Consider the following 22,497-nt stretch of genomic DNA (forward strand, 5'->3'; position numbering starts at 1 on the left):
CCCTGCAGAATTTTCCCTGCCTCTCCTCCTGCCATCGCCCTTTCATCAGTCAGCCTCACTGAAGTTCCCGCTCTACCATTTTCTGCTCTCTCAACCTCTCCTGCACCACTTGCCTAGTCCTTGAGTTTTTCTTCTGGTTTTCCTCTGTAGCGGGGCATCCTGCGCAAGACCTGGAGATAAGGCTCTGGAACAGAGAGGAATGAGTGGAAGTGGAGGTTAGGTGAGCAAACTTCCACGCGCTTCACTGTATGGACTCTCGCCGACTCCATCTGGCACTAGTGAAAGGGAAAGTGGTAGGTGAGAGGAGCAAAGCATAATAGTGGCAAATGGATTTAAGGAGACAGAAGAGTGAAGAGACTGTACACAGTGGCTTGGGGAGAAGAAATGAAGTCACCATAGTGAATTTATTCAAAGAGTTATTTCCACAGTCTGACTGAAAGAGGCTATCGAGAAGGAAGTTTCAGAAGTAGTTGTTAGATATACTACATGAATAGAGATGTTTTTATAGCCAGCCTGGAGCAGATCCGAAACTGTGATTTCTGTCAGATTTTATAACTCAAGCAGAGTCAGGCTAGCAAGTCATCAGAGGAGACCTTTAGGGAAAACACAAGCGACATAGGGAGTGGTGCTGTGATTTATCTGCTAGTGGACTCAGACCTGAACCAGTGCAACAGGAAAAAGCTAAGAAAGCACCATCTCATAACAGTATATCTAGACCTACTTCTTAATAAGATTCATCTCAACATTAATTATCTGAAAGAACTTGTTTTCACTATCTGTAAGTAGGAATGTCATCCTGACAATCCTGGCCAAATTCCAACTTTGTAATTACTACCTAGTGAATGAATACTACCATTAACTTGGGTAATTACTATATACCAAACTCCTACTCATGCCCATACTTAAACATCCACTGTACAGCTGTGGGTAGTTTTATGAGACTAAACTAGAGAGGAAGTTTTCTACACAAAAAGGAAAATTGAATAATAACTGGATAAAATATAAGAAAGGTTCAGCAGCAATAGAACATAATATTTCGCCAAAGTCCAGAAATGTATTTTCAGTCCTTTCTGCAGGAGAAGGGTGGGTGTGTCCCAAATCACTGAGGTAAGGGGAGAACATATTACCATCAATCAGAGGGGCTCATTCTGCCAGTAATTATCATCGCAGGTGCTGTGCTCAACTAAGAACTACTTTCAGAACCTAAGTCTATTCATTTGTTCTCTCATTCATTCATTTAACAAAAATTTTATGGAGCATATGTACTGCCTCAGACACCATTCTAAACACAAGGAATATAGTGGGAATAAGATGAACAAGGTTCCTGTGTTTTAGGAGCTTATACAAGAGGAAAAGACCAATTGGAAACAAATGAATAAATAATAGGAAAGATACAGAAAGAAAGATGATCGTGCAACTTGGAAGAACTTGTAAGAAGTAACTTGGAAGAAGTATTTAATATATAGGATGGCCAAGTAAGGTTTTTCTGAGAGGATGTCATTTACAGGATGTTAAAAGGATAACATGAAGTCAATGGTGAGAAACCAGGAGAAGTGTATTCTAAGACAGAATGTTAAGTGCAGAGGCCTTGAAATGGGAAAGGCTTGGTACCGTCAATGAACCAAAAGGCCAGTGTGGCTAGTAAACAAGAGGATGGAGTAATGGAAAAGGGCTAGATTTAAAAGGGCCCGTTAGCCAAGGTAAGGAATATGGATTTTGATGGGGAGGTTGGAAAGCGAACTTAAAGACAAAGTATTTCACCATCCTGGGAAGACTACAATATGCATCTTCTCATAACCCACTGAGAACTATGTTCTAGATCTTTGCTACTCACACTGTAGTTCAAGGACCAGAAGAATCAGTTTTGGCATCAGGTTCCATCTTAATCCTTCTGAATCAGAATCTATATTTTAACTGGTGATTGATACACACATGACAAGTTAAGAAGCACTCATCTAAAGTGATGCTCTGAAATATCAGGATCTGCAACTAACATCAAATCATGGGCTCTAATGCAGAAGACCAGAAGGCGCCCGAATAATGAATTAAAAGAAAAAAATCACTATGTTATCCTACAGAGAATACAAATTCTGGATATTTCCAATGGTTAGAAAGGGGTTAAATATGATCACAAACCTAAACAGATGAGAGCAGAAAAGAATTAAGAAAGACCCTAAAAGATGCTGCCACTTAACACCTGACAGCTACTTTAAAGATGTTCTCTAAAGCACAGATATTGTCATGATAGCAGAGTAAACTTCATTTTCTAACTACAAGAGCTAACTAATCACCTGTCTCCCGCCAATCCCTGCCTATTCACTGAGTAAAGCACGCCTCACAGATATAACTCCCATGACTGAGTCCGTCTCCCTCCTATTGCTTACTCTTCCCATGCCTCATATTCTCAAATGTTTGTCTTTTCATTTCCTCGTTCTAACTTTCCCTCTTATTTTATTCCAATTTCTTAATTGTGAAAGATCACTGAACTACAGAAAAGTTGAAAGAATAATATGGTCAACATCTGTATACTCATTCACTAAGATTCACTAACTTCACATTTGCCATTTTTGCTTCTCTCTTTGTTCTCTCCATATGCACATACATGCTTAATTTTTTCTGAACCATTTGAAAACAAGTAGTAGACATTTTTGATCAAGGATCCAATTACAAATCACACATTACGTTTAGTTTTCATATGTCTTAGTCTCCTCACCCCTAGAGAGGACTGTCCCGCCTCACCCCCAACCACACCTTGTTCAGTTGTCATGATGTTGATACTTTACAAGAGTTCAGGACAATTATGCTGGAGGATGTTCTAACAAGATGGATTTGCCTGTTTGTACAAGAGTAGGTCTGGGTTAGACATTCTGGTGAGAAACATTTTGGGTTAAATAATTTGGTGAGAATATCATAAAATGATGGGTTCTTTAAATAATCTTCATAGTTCCTGTATCTATGTTTTACATTCCAAGTAAATTACAAATAAGCTTCTTGAAAGATGTGGCTTTGCTTTTTATTCAAGAATCTAGCACCATCTCTGTATACATTACATAATAAATAAAGGAAAACTTGAGAGCAGAGTTGACAACTGTTTCTAAGGATGGCAGAATACGCAGAGATAGCTATTGGTAACCCACTCAACAGTTTCATACCTGACTCAAAATATTTGGACTTTGCCTCTAAAATCTGAGAAATAATTAAGCATGTGAACAGTTTAGCACAGTGCCTAGTACAGTCTGTACAAAAGACAGCCAGGAAAGAGCTGGAGCTAAAGACTATTTCTCTACTCTGCCCCACACCAACATGTTTTAAGTGCTGCTCATTATATAATCCAGCTGCTTTTAGGATAGTGTTTATGCTTCTCTTCCAATGTTCCCCCCCCCCCCATATATAACTAACAAGCTATTGAAAGAAAAACAGAAGTTTTATCTCATCCAAATGCAATCGGAAAAATCTATCACTACATGATGCCTGTAAATGTCATATGTGGAGAGCTTCCAGAGATCCTTATTTCATGCAAAAAATGGTCAGTATCACTGTAAGACATCTTATAGCTGCCATACACTTTGTAGTGCTGGACACAAAATAAGCAAGGTAACTTTATTTTTCTAAAAAATACTACTGAATAAATCTAAAATTCATATGTGAGTATTAAGAGATGTTCCCTTTAAACCAAGATGTATTTAAAAAAGCAATCAAGCAAAGAAATTTAACATCTACCACACACTATATAAAAATGGATTATTTAGGATACTTGCCCTTGAGATACACAATATTACATAATGAATAGTTTTTATGACGCACTTAGCTAAACAAGCTCATGTTTCTTCTCATTTACAGAAGAGGTATTTAATTTGGCTGATGGATGTAGATTTTTGGTTTTATAAAAAAGTAACTGAGGATACCACAGAGAGCCAGGAATTATATGGGCAGATGATACACCCTATACTATTAGCCTTTACAAACAGCTCTCTAAGAAAGCAAACCTTAAGTATCAGTGTTACTCTCTTGCTTCAGTGTAAGGATTGTAAGTATGCTTAAGAGTAGGGTAAGAGTCAATTCTGTAACAAACAATTCAGCTGTTTTCAAAACAGATAAATACATTCTTAACTGTATGACTATCACAAAACCTTTGTAATAAGGCTATCTTAACATGGTATTTAATCTTAGTATTTTCAAATATTATCTTTTCTCCTCATAGGGCCCAATTCCCATTCCCTTCAATATTTATAGAGAATTCTACTTATTTATAATTATAGTCAGAACTCCAGGTGTGGAGAAAATGTGTGCTACTATTGTTAAAGAGATAAGTGATTTTATTTCATGAGATAATTTCCTCCACTTTTCTCAAGACTATTTCGAATCTATCCATTTGTTTATCTAAAGTTTCTCGACAATTTAAAAGGCAAGGTTATGTTAAAAATATAAGCAACAAAGCCCATTATCCAGGAGTTTGTAGCTAATATTATATAAATTATTAGTAAAGATAAGAAGAAGTTTAGGAGGCTAGTCACAAAGCTGAGTGATACACAACACAGGTATTCATTAAAGATTTCTCTATCATAAAATGAGACAACAATGATTTTTATTGCAAGGTATCTTGCTAAAAATATTTCATATTTTTAAAAGAATACCATACTAAACAGCATCATTTTGTTTTCAAAAATTCAAGATTTTAATAAATTCATTAATTTTACAGATATTTAAATACAAAAAATATGCAAGGAAATATACCAAATACTGTGAAAAATGTAAAATTAAAGAAAAGTTTGTTGGGGGGGTACCTGGGTGGCTCAGGTCGTGATCCCAGGGCCCTGGAATCGAGCCCCACATCTGGCTTCCTGCTCGAGGGGGAGTCTGCTTCTCCCTCTGCCCCTCCCCCCACTCATGCTCGCACTCTTGGTCCTGTCCCCCAAGAGACTGACAATTCACTGGGGTCAGTACACATACCCCATAAAATGCTTTTTCCTCTTGAGATACAAAATATGAGTGAGGAAGTGTCAGAAAACATTTACTCATCCCCTATGTGTTTACCTGGTCTTGTAGTGACATCACTGGATTATTTTTGGTAGTGTTGATGTGAAGAACGTGGTATTTATTCTTTGCACACAGGTCATAGGCAATATTGGTAAAAGAGGTGCTTGCAGTTTTGGGGACTCTGTTATAAATGATCACCATGTCCTCTTCCTCATCCAGCACCGCCTCTTGCCGAGGGCCATCCATCGTATGTCGCTGCTCAATTTCTCGAACTTCATGTCTTGCAATAGCCCGTTCTGAAAAGAAAAACAGTTGTGAGCTCACTTTTTAAAAATAATGAAAATAGTCTCCCAATCCTCGAACATAATTTTCCTATTCAAGAAAGGAGTAAGGGCACTTGAAGAGATGTTCTGGAGACCGAACATTCAGACTTCTTCCAATGATAATACACATGCGTATACAGAATAAACAGTCATCAAGTTTAGAATACCACGGATCCGAGACCGGTGTAGTTCAAAAGTCACACTATGCTTTTTTTTTTTCCCCCAAAGATTTTTTTAAAGATTTTATTTTATTATTTATTTGACAGAGAGAGAGAGCATAAGCAGGAAGAGCAGCAGGCAGAGGGAGAGGGAGAAGCAGACTCCCCGAGGAGCAGAGAGCCTGACGTGGGGCTCAATGCCAGGACCTAGAGATCATGGCTTAGAAAATAAGTCACTCAGCATTTAAGCAAAGATTTTGAAATTTATACTTAGGATTTAATTATTTCCTGGTTTATCAAAAGGTAGCAGAGCAATGGTTATAAATGCTGCAGTGATTTTAGGTAACGAGTAGAAACTATACCATTACAAATCCTTTTTCTTTTTGGTGTTGCATTATATTCTAAGTCCTGGCTATGTTTTGTTTTGTTTTGTTTTTAGTATTTTATTTATTTGTCAGAGAGAGAAAGAGCACAAGCAGGGGGAGTGGCAGGCAGAGGGAGAGTCCCGATGCGGGACTCGATTCCAGGACTGTAGGATCATGACCTGAGCCGAAGGCAGACACTTAACCAGCTGAGCCACCCAGGTGTCCCAGTCCTGGTTATGTTTACTCCTTAAATTCTATGGTTCATCTAATTCAAATCACTACCATACAGTTTGAAAAGCAGTTAGCATTTTGCATCCTTTTACTATTATTCTCTGTTTAATATAAACTTCAGCTTTGAACGTTTTTTAGAATAAGGAAGCAAGTGAGGGGAAGAGAGAAATGAGGGGATAAAAACCTTTAACAAGATCACAAGTTACCTTGCACAGAGATAGCTGCCCACACATACCATGCACCCTCCTACCACCAGATCTTTGTGCAAGCTGTCTCACCTGCTTGGAACCCTCTTCCATTTCCCCTGTGCCCTAATGCTGCCTGGTGAATTCCTCAACCTCTTCATGGAATGTCATCATTGCTCAAAGGGGAAGTATTATCCAATCTCCCTAACTAGCTACAATCACACACACAATGCATACGTATGTCTCACATACCACATGTTTCATAATAGCAATTTTTAAATATTCTGTTATTGGTATCTGTCTACCATAAAGCATGACTTAATACAGTGACATGAAAAAAGCAATGAGGTACAATTACAGTAACAAGTGCAGGCTTCAAATACTGTCAAACCATTCATCTTATATTTTGGCTCAGAAGATACGGTCACCGCATTATAGGAAGTATACTCTGAGCTGAGGATTCACATTCACAAGACTTGAATACAAGTTCCAGGCCTGCTACTTATTAGCTGTGGGCTTTCCAAAACAGGAGGAGAAGTGCATATATTCTATATGTATATGCATGTATGTTTCCTTTTTTTTTTTTTTCGTCCCCCTTGGGAGAGTTGGACGGGAATGTGCAGAGAAGGAAATGAGCTTAATGCTGAACACACTGTTAGATTGCCTGGGACATCCAGGAGATGTTACGTGGATAATTGGGTACACAGGTCAAGAGTTGAGAATAAACATTCAAGTAGAAGACATCTGGGAAAACCATGGGAATGAATGCAACTGCCTAGATAATCTAGAATACACAGCATGGGAAAGAGACTCTAGGACAGAATCTTAGGAAATACCAACACTTAAGGAGAAAGTAGAGACAATCTATAGAAGGAGGCTAAGAAAAAAGGAAAGTCTTCCTTTCCAAAGAAAAAAGTCTTCCTTTCTAAAGAAAAAGGAAGCAGGGCAGACTTTAAAGAATCACATGCCACATGATAGAAAGCATAATACTTTTCAAATTGACAGTGCTTTCCAAATGGACGTATAAATCAAGATAATATATGAGGCTACAAGCATCTACATAAGATTTGGAAGCTATCTCAGGTAAAATTCAACAAGTATTTATTGAGAACCAACACACATTATTATTCAATAATTTTTAAGGACTCTTATCTCCCAAACAACCTCAAACTGTCATCAGATCAAAACTATTATGATACTGTTACATACACCCTCTGTCCTCTTTCCACAAAGGTAAATAAAACAGTGCTGCTGTCATTCAAGTGCCTACACAAGCGAGAGAGGTCTCCTTTAGCAGCCCAGACATGCATAAAATTGCCTTTAAAAGATTCACCTACAAGCAACAATGCTGAATTTACTTTAACTGGTTTTTCTGAAATCAAGTACTTGGAACAGAAGATTTTATGTGTTATTTCATATACGGGTGCCCATTTTACCTACAGAATACTTAATGACTAAAGAAAATCTGCAATATTAATAGTTTTTATAATTACTCCATCTACTTAATAAATTTTACATGCCCAACAACTGTTGGGAAAATTAGCTACTAAATTAAAAATATTTTTATTTTATTTTTTAAAGATTTTATTTATTTATTTGACAGAGAGAGAGAGAATAAGCAGGGGGAGCAGCAGGCTCTCCGTTGAGCAGGGAGTCTGATGCTTGGCTCGATCCCAGGACCCTGGGATCATGACCTGAGCCGAAGGCAGATGCTTAACCAACTGAGCCACCCAGGCACCCCTTAAAAATATTTTTAAAACAAAGTGATCATTTAGTCTGTGGATTTTTTTTTTATTTTTTAAAAGTGATAAAACTCTAGCCAGACCATGTCACATGTTGTAAAATTAATCATTGTTTTTGGTTCATCATGTGTATTAAATTATATGCACTGTATATTAATACAATTTAAAAAGACTTCTATGCAAAGGTGCAAATATAGGAGTCACTACTTTCCTCATTCAAATAACATATTTATATGTATCTTCTATTTTTCAAGTGTTTTTACTTTGCTTTAACAAACAGGATCATTATTAACATAGTGTTATGCTTAAAACTACATAAAAAGATAAAAATAGTATGGAACATCAAGAGCATTTTTTTTAGTAATATTTGTTTATAAAGTCAAATCTGGGGGCACCTGGGTGGCTCAGTCGGTTAAGCGTCCAACTCTTGATTTCGGCTTGGGTCATGATCTCAGGGTCCTGAGGTGGAGCCCCGCATTGGGCTCCATGTTCAGCGGGGAGTCTGTTTGAGATTCTCTCTCTCTCCCTCTCGCTCTGCCCCTCCCCCTGCTCATGCTTTCTCTTTCTCTTCAATCAATCAATCAATCTTTTTAAAAAAATCAAATCTCACTGAGATGAATAATGGTAATAACTGTTGATGGTAAAATACTCTCTCTTTCTACCCATGATCAATGTAAAATCAGAACGGGTGTTTGCAATATAGCCATTCTTCACTCACTAGGTACTCGACAGTTCCAGGTCTTTTTTATCAATGATGCTCTGCATCGAGTTAGTACAGCTTCTTCCCAGACTCTCTTAAATCAATGGGGAAGCTTTATTAGTTGCAGCACATTTGTAGTGCACTTAGAGAATGTAGGCAGTAATTTAAACTACTTATGATGCTTTCTGAAGTAATGTTTTTTTTTTTCATGTTTGAGTAATGAATTATAAAGAATCTGCTACACAAGCTATTTCAGAACCACCACAAAATGTATAGCCTGCAAACAGCATGCGGTGCAATCCGAGAGTCATGAAATTACAGCCAGGCACCACTGGCACTAATGTGCCCAACACCGAAGACAGACACTGAACTCCGTGGCGGGTCTGGTTCTTCTAGGCTCCTGTGCAAGGTGGCATGTATCTCAGCTCAAGGAACCTTTCCTTGCAGCAGATTATCAACAAACTCAAGTCTTTTAAAAGACCATTCATAACAGCAAGAATTACCTACTTCTGCACTGGCAGGGCATTAAAGGCCTTACTTAAGTGCAAGAATGTAATGATCAAGCTAAATGTAAAACACTGCACTAAATACACCAAACCAGATCCTACACAGCATTAAAGTCACAAAGATGTATGTATATGACTACAGGAAAACAGAAGAAAACAGAAGTGAATTGTTTTTTTTAAATCGCAACACATCTTTCAATGACAATTTTTTTTTTTAACATTACGATTGTTGTTTTGGGGAACACCTTTTCTCTTTGAACATGTTATTAAATGTTCGATGTACTAAATAATTCAACTAATATATTTATAGAGAAATAAGAGAAATTAGAGAGATAAGTTTTGTGTTTTATACAAATTAAAGGACCTATGCATATATATAATTCTCTCCCCCTGCCACAGCTCAATTTTAAAATGGTCTCAGCAGGAAATAAATACTTCACAAATGTCCAAAATGTGTAGTATCTCTGTATTGTGGATAACAGATTAGGACTTGAGGGAGAAAAGAAATAACAGAAGGAAGGAGCAATACATTGCCTTGTCTTCAAATACTGAAACTTCTGCATCTTAAAGTAAAAAAATATATAGTTAGAATACAAGTAAATAACTAATAAATCAAAAGGCAAAGAATACTAAGAAAAAATTACCAAATTTTAATATTTACAATTTTAAGAAAAAACACAGAAATGAGCAATGACACTATTAATACTTCAGGAGATAATAAGCTAAGGTAGCTTATAAGAGATTTAAACCATGTATGCATGACAGGGCAGAGCAAAAGTATTAGTGGCATTATGACTTTCTGGGTCACAGAATCCTTTAAGAACATGATGAAAACTATGGACCCTCTCTCCAGAAAAACTGACTTGTGCATTTCAGGAAGGGGGCTCTAAGACCCCAGATTAACTACTTAAAACAAACAAACAAACAAACAAACAAGCAAGCAAACAAACCAACCTCCAAGGACAGCAAGCCTAATAGTAAACTGCCTTAAGGCAGTAGTATATATATAGAAAAAAAAATAGGTTACTCCTAAGTAAAGACTGTAGGCGAAGAGAAATCACTGAGGAAATTGGCAGTGTCCATCTGAGAAATGTCTATGGGTAAGGATGCCCTGGCACAAAACTTGACCTGTCCAGACCCCACGGCAAGTAAGCCTGTTGCACAGCTAGATAAACTGGGTTCTAACAGTTGCGTGCTATCAAATACCTGAATTAAAGTGGATCCTCAGCATTCTCTAGGGACAAAACCCTGTATTGTATAAACCCCCAACCTTGTTATGAAGTCTAATTTGTTCCCCAAAATATGCATACACTATGTAAAGTAGGAACCGACAAAGTTGCGCCCAAAGAAAATTACTATGAAGCTATTTAACTGATCCTTTCTTCAGCACCACTCGCTGTGAATGTTACTATCTAACCAAACACCACCCATCCTCATGGACATAGTACTTGGCAATCACTATAAATTAAATAAATTGGTTGTCTCATTGTATACGTCATTTTCTTAAGAATATTTTTAGCCTGGATCAGTCTCCTTGAACTCAATCACCAAGGGGACTGACAAAATAAATTTCTATAAAGAGGCTGAAGTCTGGATGCTGAACACTGCCAGTGCTTTCTTGTGTGGTTCCAGGCAGTCAACAAGGGATGCTTGAGATATCATTAAAAGTTATACGTTTAAGTGGATCATCCTACAAAAAAAAAAAAAAAAAAGAGCTGATAGCACCTTTCACTTTAAGGGAGATGGAGTAGACCTATTTTTTGCTCTTCTTTCCACTACGTACAACTAAAAACCCTGGACGTAATATATAAGACAAGCACAAGACTCTAAAAGGTAGAGAGAGAAGGCAGCACACTAGTTAGGGTTCTTGGGACTTAGGAATGACAAAGTGGCGAGTTCCCTTCATACAGCCCAGGTTTGGAGCAGCAGAGGCCGGCAGCCCAGAAATGGGCCCACACAGAAGAACCCAAACAATAGCCTATTTTCTCTAGCCAAAGGACCAAGGGAGGGACAGCAAAGCAAGACTGAAAACTCTCAGACATAACTACTCTACTTTAGTCAAACCCTAAAGAAAAAACTAGTCTCATCTCCACCCTCACAGGGCAGGTAGGCAGCCCAGACTTCTACCCTCACAAGGCAATAATGAGGTACTCAATGTCCCTGATAGGGTGGGGTCAGAGAAGACGAAGCAGGGAGCCAGGACTTTCATCACAGGCAGCAGGTATCAAGCCCCCTCTACAGTGTCAGGGAGACCATGCAAACACACCTGCTTCCACATGGCAGTGTACCTTCTTGGTAGTGCTGGAGGAGACAGGTGGAGAGTCAGGACTTGCACCCTCCTCCAGTGTGATAAAGCCACTCCCACCTCTGCCCGGCAGTAAGATCGAGCCCACCAGCTGCTGACAGTGGCTGACAAAGGACGTGGACTTCCACTTACACTTGGAAGTAAAAAAGGAGCACCCCTTCCCTTCCCAAAGCAGCATCAAAAAAAGTCAACTGACACAAACAATGAATCATGGAACACTACACATCGAAAACTAATGATGTACTGTATGGTGACTAACATAACATAATAAAATATTAAAAAAAAAAAAAGTCAACTGAAACAGATTTACATAAGAGCCAGACTCTCACATCAGAATACAAAAATGTCCAAGTTTCAATCAGATACTACTCAATGTATCAAAAACCAGGAAGACCTCGAACCCAATGAACAGAGACAAACAAGAAATGATAACATCCAGATGAGAGAGATGTTAGAATTATTAAAGATTTAAACTGGTCATGATAAAAATGCTTTCATGAACAATTGTGAACAAGCTTGAACCAAATGAATGAACAGAAAGCCTCAGCTATAGGCTCAGTCATAAAAAAGAATATATAAAAAAGACTTAGATGGAAATTTCAGAACTCAAAATTAAAATAATCAAAATAAAAAACTGTGAATAGGATCAATAGCAGAATGGTAGGTAGGAAAGGAGAAAAGTTTCATAAACTGGAAGACAGAACAAAAGAAATTACCCAGTAGCAGTAACTGAGAAGATATATTGCAAACAACAACAATAATAGAGACTCAGGGTACTGTGGGATATAACAAAAGACCTATGTATTTGAGAGAGAGAAAGAGAAAGAGAAAGAGTATGCACATGCAAGTGGACGGATGGGGCAGAGGGAGAGAGAGAATCCCAAGCAGACTCCATGCTAAGCATGGGGCCTGATGTGGAGCATGATCTCACAACCCTGAGATCATGACCTGAGCTGAAACCAAGAGTTAGATACTTAACCAACTGAGTCACCCAGGTGCCCCCCTGTCACCGAGTCTTGAAAGGAGAGGAGAAAGAAGGCAGGGCTATAAGAGTACTGAAAGAATTCACAGCATTCTGACAAGAGACCTAAACATAAAGGTTCAAAATACTGAACAGGGGCGCCTGGGTGGCGTAGTCGTTAGGCGTCTGCCTTCGGCTCAGGGCGTGATCCCGGCGTTCTGGGATCGAGTCCCACATCAGGCTCCTATGCTGGGAGCCTGCTTCTTCCTCTCCCACTCCCCCCTGCTTGTGTTCCCTCTCTCGCTGGCTGTCTCTGTCAAATAAATAAAATAAAATCTTTCAAAAACAAACAAACAAAAACCCCACAAAATTCTGAACAAACTCCAAACAAGATAAACCAAAGATATCCATAATAGGACACATCATAATTAAACTTTTGAAAAATAAAGACGAAGAAAAAAATCTGCAAAGTAGCCAGAGCACATGAAGCCTTAACTACAGGAGAAAACTGGAATAACAGGATAATAACAGCATGAAGTGGCGCAATTTCTCTCAAGTGCTGAAACAAAAAAAAAATCCTATACTCAGAGAAAATAATCTTCAGGAATGACAAAGATAAATGAGATATTCTCACCTGAAAGAAAACTAAGCAAATTTACCACCAGTAGATCTACCTTAAAGGTTGGCTAAAGAAAGTTATCTAAACATTGTGTGACGTGGATCTGAATATATAGAGGACAATTATATTGTAAATGGCAGATAGTAAAGGGATGTAAATGGCAGTAAGGTTTCTATACTTCACTTGAATTGGTAAAATTATGACACCAGTAGACTGTGACAAGTGATATTTATATATAATAGATAAAGCAACCATGAAAAAAGCTGTATGAAGACTTTAAACTCAAAAACACTAGATAAATCACAATTCTAAAAAAAATATAAAACCTACAGGAATGCAGAAAGAAGAAAACAGAAACAACAAAACCAGAGACAACAAACAAAAAATAAAAGTATCAAGGGAAATTTTAAGAAGACATTGAAGCGAATTAAAAGAAAATTTGTGGGATACAGCTAATGCAGAACCGAGGGGGAAATTTACAACACTACCTGCATCCATCAAAAAAGAATAGTCTCCAACCAATCACCTAAGCTCCTACCTCAAAAACCAGAAAAAGAGCTAGATAAACTCAAAGCAAGAAGGAATGGAATAATAAAGAATAAAAACCAATGAAACTGAAAACAGAACAATAATATGGAGGGAAAGAATGCATAAAATAGCTGGTTCTTTGAAAAAAATCAATTAAATTGATAAAATTGTAGCAAGATGAATATAAGCAAAAACAAATTCTTAATATTAGGAACAAACAAGACATCAACTAGAGATTCTGTGGACATCAAAAGGATAGAAGAATACTACAAACAACTTTACACATATAAATTTGACAGCCTGATACAATGGACAACTTCCTTGAAAAACAAACTGTGAGAACTCATTCAGTATGAAATTTATAATTTGAACTGTTCTATAACTATTAAGGAAATTGAATTCATAATTTTGAAACTCCTGAAAATGAAATATCCAGGGATTTGGCAAAACTGAATTTGTTCATGGTAACAACTCTCAGAAAAATAGGAATACAGAAAAAGTTCCTCTACAAAGTCCTACAGCTACCATTATATTTAATAGTGAAAAACTGAAATTGAATGCTTTCCTTCTAAGATCAGGAACAAGGGCTACTGTACAGTTTCATTGCTCTTATTTAACATAGTGTTGGAAAATTCTAGCTAGTGCATTAAAGCAAAGTAATAATAAAAACAACAGCGACAGAAGCAGCAGCATACAGACAGAAAAAGAAATAAAATAACTCTATTTGAAGATGATACAATTTTCTACAAAGAAAATCACAAGGAATCTACAAAAACAAAAGAATCCTAGAATAAGTCAGTTCAGCAAAGTTCCAGGATATAAAATAAAAATACAAAATCCAGGGGCGCCTGGGTGGCACAGTGGTTAAGCGCCTGCCTTCGACTCAGGGCGTGATCCTGGCGTTATGGGATCGAGCCCCACATCAGGCTCTTCCGCTAGGAGCCTGCTTCTTCCTCTCCCACTCCCCCTGCTTGTGTTCCCTTTCTCGCTGGCTGTCTCTATCTCTGTCAAATAAATAAATAAAATCTTTAAAAAAAAAAAAAAAACAAAATCCAGGGGTGCCTGGGTGACTCAGTAGGTTAAGTGTCCAACTCTTAATTTCAGCTCAGGTCATGATCTCAGCGTCATGAGTTCAAGCCCTGCATCAGGCTGGGCATGGAGCCTGCTTAAGATTCTCTTTCTCCTTTTCCCTCTGCCCCTCTCCCCGCCACACACTCTATCTCTCTCTCAAAAGAAAAAAAATTTAAAAAATACAAAATACAACTATATTTCTATACTAAAAATAAACACATAGATGGAAAAATGAATATTACAATATCATTTACAATCACACACACACAAAATACCCACTTGTAAATCTAACAAAACATATGCAGGATTTAAGGGCAGAAAAAGAGGTTGAAAACCTCCAAAACTTGTTATAAGACATGAATCTACACATTCAGGCTCAATGAACTATAAGAAGGATAAACTCAAAGAGATCCACAGTGACAACTTAAATGCTAAAAGCCAAGGCCAAAGCAAGAATCTTGAAAGCAGAAAAAAAAAAAAAAAAGCGCCACTGATTACATACAAAGGATCTGCAGTAAGATTAACAGTATGTGTTGGTCCACTTGATCATGTCCCCTAGCTTCCTAAGGCTCTGTTCCCTTTCCTCACTCGTTTTTCTTTTCACTCCTCTGACTATAATTTTAAATGTTCTTTCTGTTCACTGATGGAAATCAAAAATAGGAATAGACTGAGTCCCCATTTTCTATCAAAGTATTCTTTCCAAGTGATTGAGATGCATAAAGAATGCAGTCTGGAAGTTGGTTTACCTATGATTTTTAACTATAATATTTTATACTTAAAAAACAGGTACCCCCCCGAAAGTACTTCTATAATATTATCATTCTGTATTGAACTGTGTGGTTCAACTGTATCCTGACATAGAAACAGACTAAATCTTAGACAACCAGTTAAATGTGGAGCTCAGGCTCTGGAGTCAGATTAACATGGAAACGGTATCCTGACATCAGTATTCAAGGGGGATCACTTTCCTGACCTAGATGGCGATAACAACGGTGCCTCTTTGGGCTGTTCTAAAAAATCAAAACATGAGACTGCATATAAAAACTTACCATCAAGCATGCATGTAACAGATGATGCATATAAATTTAAAATACATCGTGAGAACTCCATGTTAGCTGCTACCAATGTTATTATTTCATACAGGTGATTAGTGTATTTCTTAGATTGATAATGAAAGAAGGTTGTAACTTAGAAGAATTTCACATTTTTTAATTTGCGTAATAACTGTAAAAAACTATAATCAAGCTTAGCAAGTATATTAAGTAAACTATAACTCATATGCCTTTAACTTAGTAACCTAACAACAAAAAGAATTATTTTGGTGGTTACTGGATTGATGAGATATTTAACAGCTACTTTAATATTCTTATCTAATCATCTCAAGAGCATTAACCAATATATTTTTAGTGGCAGTTCATCAGTGAGATGCAGTTTGGAAAGAAAATTTGATTTTTATAATGTACTTTCATTAATGTTAAGAATTAATGTACAATTAATGCATAAGCATAATGCATATGTAAAACACGTATTACACAGCCTAGAAGTCACTGCATGTAGAGGCACTCAATAAGTATTTGTTAAATTAAAAATAAATGAGTGCTTTATACACTGTTGAGCATTTCATAAATGCTTTTGTTTTTAATATTAACGAACTCATATAATAAGATCTTGTGAGTACTTTTTTATTTTTGATAATTTTTAGAAGTAAAGTTCTCATAAAATTAATCATTTTAAAGTAAACAATTCAGTGGCAGTTAGCACATTCACAATGTGGGCAACCACCATTTCTATCTAGTTCTGAACACTTTCTTCACCCTGAAGGAAATTCGATACCCAGGAAGCAAGTGCTCCCCCCCCCATTTCCTCCTCCCCTGACCCCTGGCAACTACCAACTGGTATCCGTCTCCACGGATTTACCTCTTCTGGATATTTCATTATGCAGTATTGCAATGCCACAGCAACAAATATTCATCCATACCCAAAAAATGAGCTGACAGTGAAAACTTAAGAGGAATGTTTATATGTAAATTTTCTATCTAAGCCCTCACTTTAACTTTTAACCTCCAAAGAGGTATTTTTTTCCCCTAAGTTTAAAATTTCTGTTCTCTTATACATGCAAGGGGAAATTTAAACTTACTCATATGGACACATACTGATTGTGAAGAAAATACTCACACGGGCAAAGCACCTGAATAGGTATTTCTCCACAGATGATACATAAATGACCAACAAACATATGAAAAAATGCTCAACATCATTAGTCATTAGGAAAATATAAATCAAAACCAGTCACACCTATTAGGCTATAATTAAACCAAACCACACCAAACCAAACAAACAATAAGGATGTGGAGGAACTGGAAACTTCACGCACTGCTAGTGGGAATGTAAAATGGTGTGACAATGGAAAAGGGTTTAGAGGCACCATACTGAATGGTGTGTGTAAGGCCCTAAAGGTGGTTCCTGATAAGCTTAGAATATGGGAGAAGGGGTAAGGGCAAGGTAAAACCTGAGACAAACAAGTGGGCAGAGGCCAGATCACAGCGTCTTAATCACCATTCTGGGAATATGAACTTTAAGTCAGTAGTTCTCAACCTTAACTAATCTTGGGACCTCTTTATATGCCTAAAAATTGAGGACTTCAAAGAGTTTTTGTTCATGTGGATTATATCTACCATTATCCTAGTAGAGATAAAAACTGTAAAACTTAAAAAATATTAATTCATTTGAAAATAATAAAACATGTTAGAATTAATGACATATTTTTGTTTTTCCAAAAAAAAATTTTAGTAGAGAGTTTTTACATATCTTTTTAATGAAAGAAAACTTAATGAAAGAAAACTAGATTCTCATACCTGTTTCTCCATTCAAAATGAAAACATATATTCCTTGGATTGGAGTCTATGAAGAAAATCAGACTCATACAAATACACAGCTGAAAAGGAATATTTTAATAGCTTTGGCAAACAACTGCAAAACTAACAAGTGTTAGTTTCTTAGAGGTTAATTACAACAGGATATAAAGCCATATTAATAAACTTTTCATACACTGTTATATTGATCTACCTTATACTGCCACTTGAAAAATACTGGTTCATGGTGTTATACAGATCCTCCAAATGTTAACACATTTAACGATACAATCCCACCCTCCACCCAAAAAAAAAATCACAAGCATTATATCACCACCATTCTCATGAGAAAAGTCCTTACGTATTGGGAAGCTGTAATGTTTGTAGTGGCAGCCACAAGTTTGTCAAATTTTATTACAGCAATAAATACTGTCAGTCAGTTGGTTTTCCTTGAACTGACAAGTTCACTTTGTTTCCGAGAAAATGTCTATCCAAATCTGAATAAACATTGTTTATCTGTTGATTTTTCTTTCAAGTAAAAACAGTATTCTATGGAAAAGTTGAACTTACAACTCAAACAATCAACACAAGTACTTTCCCTCAAGACGACAATTGTACTTTGGTATGCAGAAGTGCTTGGTGTACTTTCCATTTCGTCACAGAATATTACAAAGACATATACTAAATTGTCAAGATTTAATAAAGTCAATGGTTTTGACTGCTTTATAAAGGACATTCTTACTGAAAATGGCCTCGTTTGGTAAGTATGAATCAATGTGGTAAAGAATACAAAGATTACTGGTACAATCTGACAACACAATTCCTTTGTACCATGAGTACAAATGGTAACTAGTGAAAAAGGCAACAACTCAGAATTATTATGGAAATAGTTGTGGAGTACTCTGAACATCCTGGAAGGATCTTGAGAACCCCTGATATCCATGGACCATACTCTGAGAACAACTTCTTTGTAAGCAATGTAGACACATTCTTGAAGAGTTTTAAGTTAACAGCCCATACAAGACCTCCACAATACAGGGTTCCATGAGGCATCACTTTATAGACTGATACCCCTGGAACTGACTATAAATCTTCTGAAGACATAATGGAGATAAAGACCTGAAGGAAGGTAGTTGCAATAAGGATGAAGTTTGGGAACTGGTAGGAGACAGGTTACTAAAAGCTTAGGTGAAAAAAGTAGATGGGAAGCTGGAAGAGGTTAAGGCGTTTCTCTAAGCTTCTGTGCTGAGAAGGAGCATGGTGCCATTCCCCGAGTTTGAGCATTAGGAACAGGAAGAAAAGCAACTGGGGTAGGAGAAAAAAAGGAATTCAATGCATTTGGGAATCTACACTGAAGTTCCAACTGAGAAATATGGAGGTGGTATGTTGAAGAGTCTATTTCACAAGGGCTTTCTGAGCTTGTATAAGAACACTACCACCAAGTCCAAGAGGTCTGGAAGACAGGGTAGAGAAAGCACAACAGCAGAAAAGCTCTGGACTGCAGGGTAAAATACAGCATCTGTTTTCTCCCAGCCCCATGGATAGCCATATACCCATGTGTTTGAGCTGTTGGAGAAAGGAAATGCAGGACAATGATAAAGGAGCTGTTTTTAATGAAGGGCTCTGTAATACACAGGGGTACTATTCTAGTTAGGGAAACATCAAGTACTAGAACACATACAATTCCGATCATTTACCATAACAGAATTTTAGTTCTTATTCAAGTACCAATGTGAGTGTTCCAGACTGGTAGATGGCCTTTAATACAATGATTCAGGAATCAGCTTTCTTCCTTCTTATAACTTTGACATTCCTCCAGGAACTCGAAGTATTTTGCAGCCAGTTAGCAGATGTGGCAAGACAGGGCGGAGAAAACACTATTACATCTCAACTATCTTGGCAAACATTAGTCATAGCTAGGCTACACCTAGCTGCAGGGGTGGTGGTAAAAAAAATTTAGCCTTGGGTGGGCAGTTGCTTTTTAGCAATAAAGATATACCATGAGAGGGAAAGCATGAATAGTTGTTATATAGTTAGCCCTTTCCCTACATGGGCACACAAATCAGATTCACAAGTGATAAAGTATGACACAGATGGGGGCGGATATAAGAAATTTCTCTGTTTCTACATGGAACTTAGTATCAACCTCAGCACCACGAGCCTCTAGTACTTTCTGACATTTTCTCTTGGGGAAGCAGCAGAGACAATGATGCCTGATCGGAGATGGCTCAGCTGACAAAAAGGAGATAGGGCAGATGCTTGGAGGTAGAGGGAATGCTACTTTTTTTTTTTTTTTTTTAAACACAATTGAGACACCTCTGGAAGATTTCCAGAAGTATCAGAATGACCTTTTAATGGAGAATAAGGTCCTGCACAAACACCTGCAGTCAAAACCTGTGAAAAATAGGCTATTACGTAACTGATTCCATAAACATTCACAGGGCTAGTGTGAGGAAAACCTGGATTACCAGTTTTAGACACAGTCAGTTTTAGGTGCCTATGGAACATCCAGGCAATAATGTGTAGGCTGCTGAAGACATAAAACTCAGGAGAAATTTCTGAATTAGAGACAGAACTTTAGGAGTCACAACCAAAGGCAGATACTGATGTCAAGGGAGTGAATGGGATCATGAAGGAAAAGTAGAGAAGTTAAAAATAAAAAACATCAAAATAGAATATAAGACCACCAGCCTTCAATCTAAAGATTCCAATCACTAACACTACCTGTATGTGCAATACAACCAAAACCAACCTTAGAGTATTACTGCACGATCATGTGTTTACCTACTCATAAACACTTTAAGTGTTTCTGGCCACACTGTCCACTTTTAAATACCCATATTTGGTGCACTTCAACAAGTAAAGTGGTTGCTAAGACCTATACCCTTGGCTTCACATCTTACTGATACACCTTTGGAATGCTTTTTGAGGGCCTGATGAGTTTTCTAATTCAGAAAGCATACATTTGGGCCTTATTACTATAGAATGCATGTTATTAAAATACATCTCTAGCATTCTTTTTTAAAGTAAAATAAAGACGCGATAAAATGAAAGATTTGAAGGTAGAAAGTAAGTTATTTGGGGAAGACAAAAATTGTTCCTAAAGCATAAATGTAAACACTGGAGGAAAAATACAATAGGAGGGACTCAATTATATGTAAGCTTTGTAATCCACCTAAAACATAAATTTTAATATTAAACTAGCAAGAAGATTCAGAAATTTCCTCAAATTTTAGTGTTAAGTCCAAACTGCCATTATTTTTTTTTTTAAAGATTTTATTTATTTATTTGACAGAGACAGCCAGCGAGAGAGGGAAGTGGGGGGAGTGGGAGAGGAAGCAGCAGGGGGAGTGGGAGAGGAAGAAGCAGGCTCATAGCGGAGAAGCCTGATGTGGGGCTCGATCCCATAACGCCGGGATCACGCCCTGAGCTGAAGGCAGACGCCCAATGACTGCGCCCCCCAGGCGCCCCCCCAAACTGCCATTATAATAGATGTGCTCTGATTATTGAAATAAATACCATACCAAGAAAATCAAAGCATTTTCAAAATCAAGACAGAAATGCCAATACTGCCTACAAAGCTGAATTATTTTCACACTTCCAACAACTGCACCTGATGCTCCATTGACTAGTAAGTAAAAAGAAGGAGTAACTAGGACTCAACTCCAGCTGGGTTTGGAGATCATTAACTAAAACCTAATTCAACAGCTGTTTGAGAATTAGAATTTGTGATGCTGAAAACTTGCCATTATTTCACTAGAGCTTGATATATATCATTCTGTAAAGCAAAGGTTTTCAATTTGAACATGTAACAGAATGACTTGCAGGATTTGTAAAATACAGATTCCTGCCTTCCCACCTTCTCCAGCTAACTAATTCAGGGCCCAAGGAATTTATATTTTTATCAAGTTCCCAGGTGATGCTGAAATGATGGTCTAGGAACTGAGAATTCAAGTTGTATAGAGTATTTCTTTTGGTTTATTAAGAGGACAGTTGTAGAATAGTCTCTCTTGTATGTAAATAGTTCATTGGTATTCCCATTAATTTGGAATTCACAGTAATTTTTGAAACAGTTTAAATCTGTGAAAAATAACACTATTCAACTTCATGGTATAAACCAGTTGAAAGGGTGTTCTAGTCGAGACATCCATTTATGGTACTGATTCTTCTGAGATAGGTGTGTGCCCCATCTCTCTCCCTGCTCCCCACCAACCAGTAGGTCTCCAAAGGCTAGGCAATTCCTCCTTCAAGGATTCTATAACCATCATTATGGGAGGCATACATGAAATACTTAAAATGGTCAACTGTTAACAAACCCATTTAAATGGATTATTTATACATTCTAACTGACCTTTGCTGTTCCCATCCTTTTAGTCTGAAATAATAATTTTTGGATATAACCGCTAATTCAAGAACCATGTTAAAGGTATTCTTCATTTTGCAGGATTCTATTATATATGAAGAAATTCTTTTTTTTTTAATATTTTATTTATTTGAGAGAGAGAAAGAGCACACAAGCAGGGGGGAGGGGCAAAGGGAGAGGGAGAAGCAGGCTCCCTCCTGAGCAGGGAGCCCAACACAGGGCTGGATCCCAGAACCCTGAAATCATGACCTGAGTTGAAGGCAGATGCTTAACCAACTGAGCCACCCAGGTGCCCCTAAAAATGAAGAAATTCTAATCAGATTATAGTTTCCAGTCTTAGACGCAAAATAGATATTACCTATTGTCATTAATTTTCATATTTTAATAAAGAGTTTTGGTATTAATTTTTATATTTTATAGTTTCATATCTTTGGAAAGTTGATATTTGCATACTAAGAGTTAATAATAAATAAACTGCAATGAAAAGGCAGAGATTGTCAAACTGGATAAAAAAGCAAGATTCAACCATATTCCCTACAAGCAACCCACCCTAAATAAAAGAAACAAATGATTTAGAAGGAAAAGGACAGAATGAAACATTTATCATGTTA

General features: G+C 37.2%; 1 protein-coding gene across 2 annotated transcripts in view; it reads right to left on the reverse strand.

The window, feature by feature from the left end:
- The window catches only part of HS2ST1 (heparan sulfate 2-O-sulfotransferase 1), a 167,144-nt gene that overhangs the window by 31,879 nt on the left and 112,768 nt on the right, over nucleotides 1-22,497 (reverse strand). For both annotated transcript variants that reach the window (XM_026497669.4, XM_026497668.4), the window contains exon 2: nucleotides 5,035-5,273. In XM_026497669.4, coding sequence (XP_026353454.1) covers nucleotides 5,035-5,273 — 239 coding nt within the window. The remainder of the gene's footprint in view (nucleotides 1-5,034; nucleotides 5,274-22,497) is intronic.

Source organism: Ursus arctos, unplaced genomic scaffold, assembly GCF_023065955.2.
Source record: "Ursus arctos isolate Adak ecotype North America unplaced genomic scaffold, UrsArc2.0 scaffold_12, whole genome shotgun sequence".
NCBI classification, from domain to species: Eukaryota; Metazoa; Chordata; class Mammalia; order Carnivora; family Ursidae; genus Ursus; species Ursus arctos.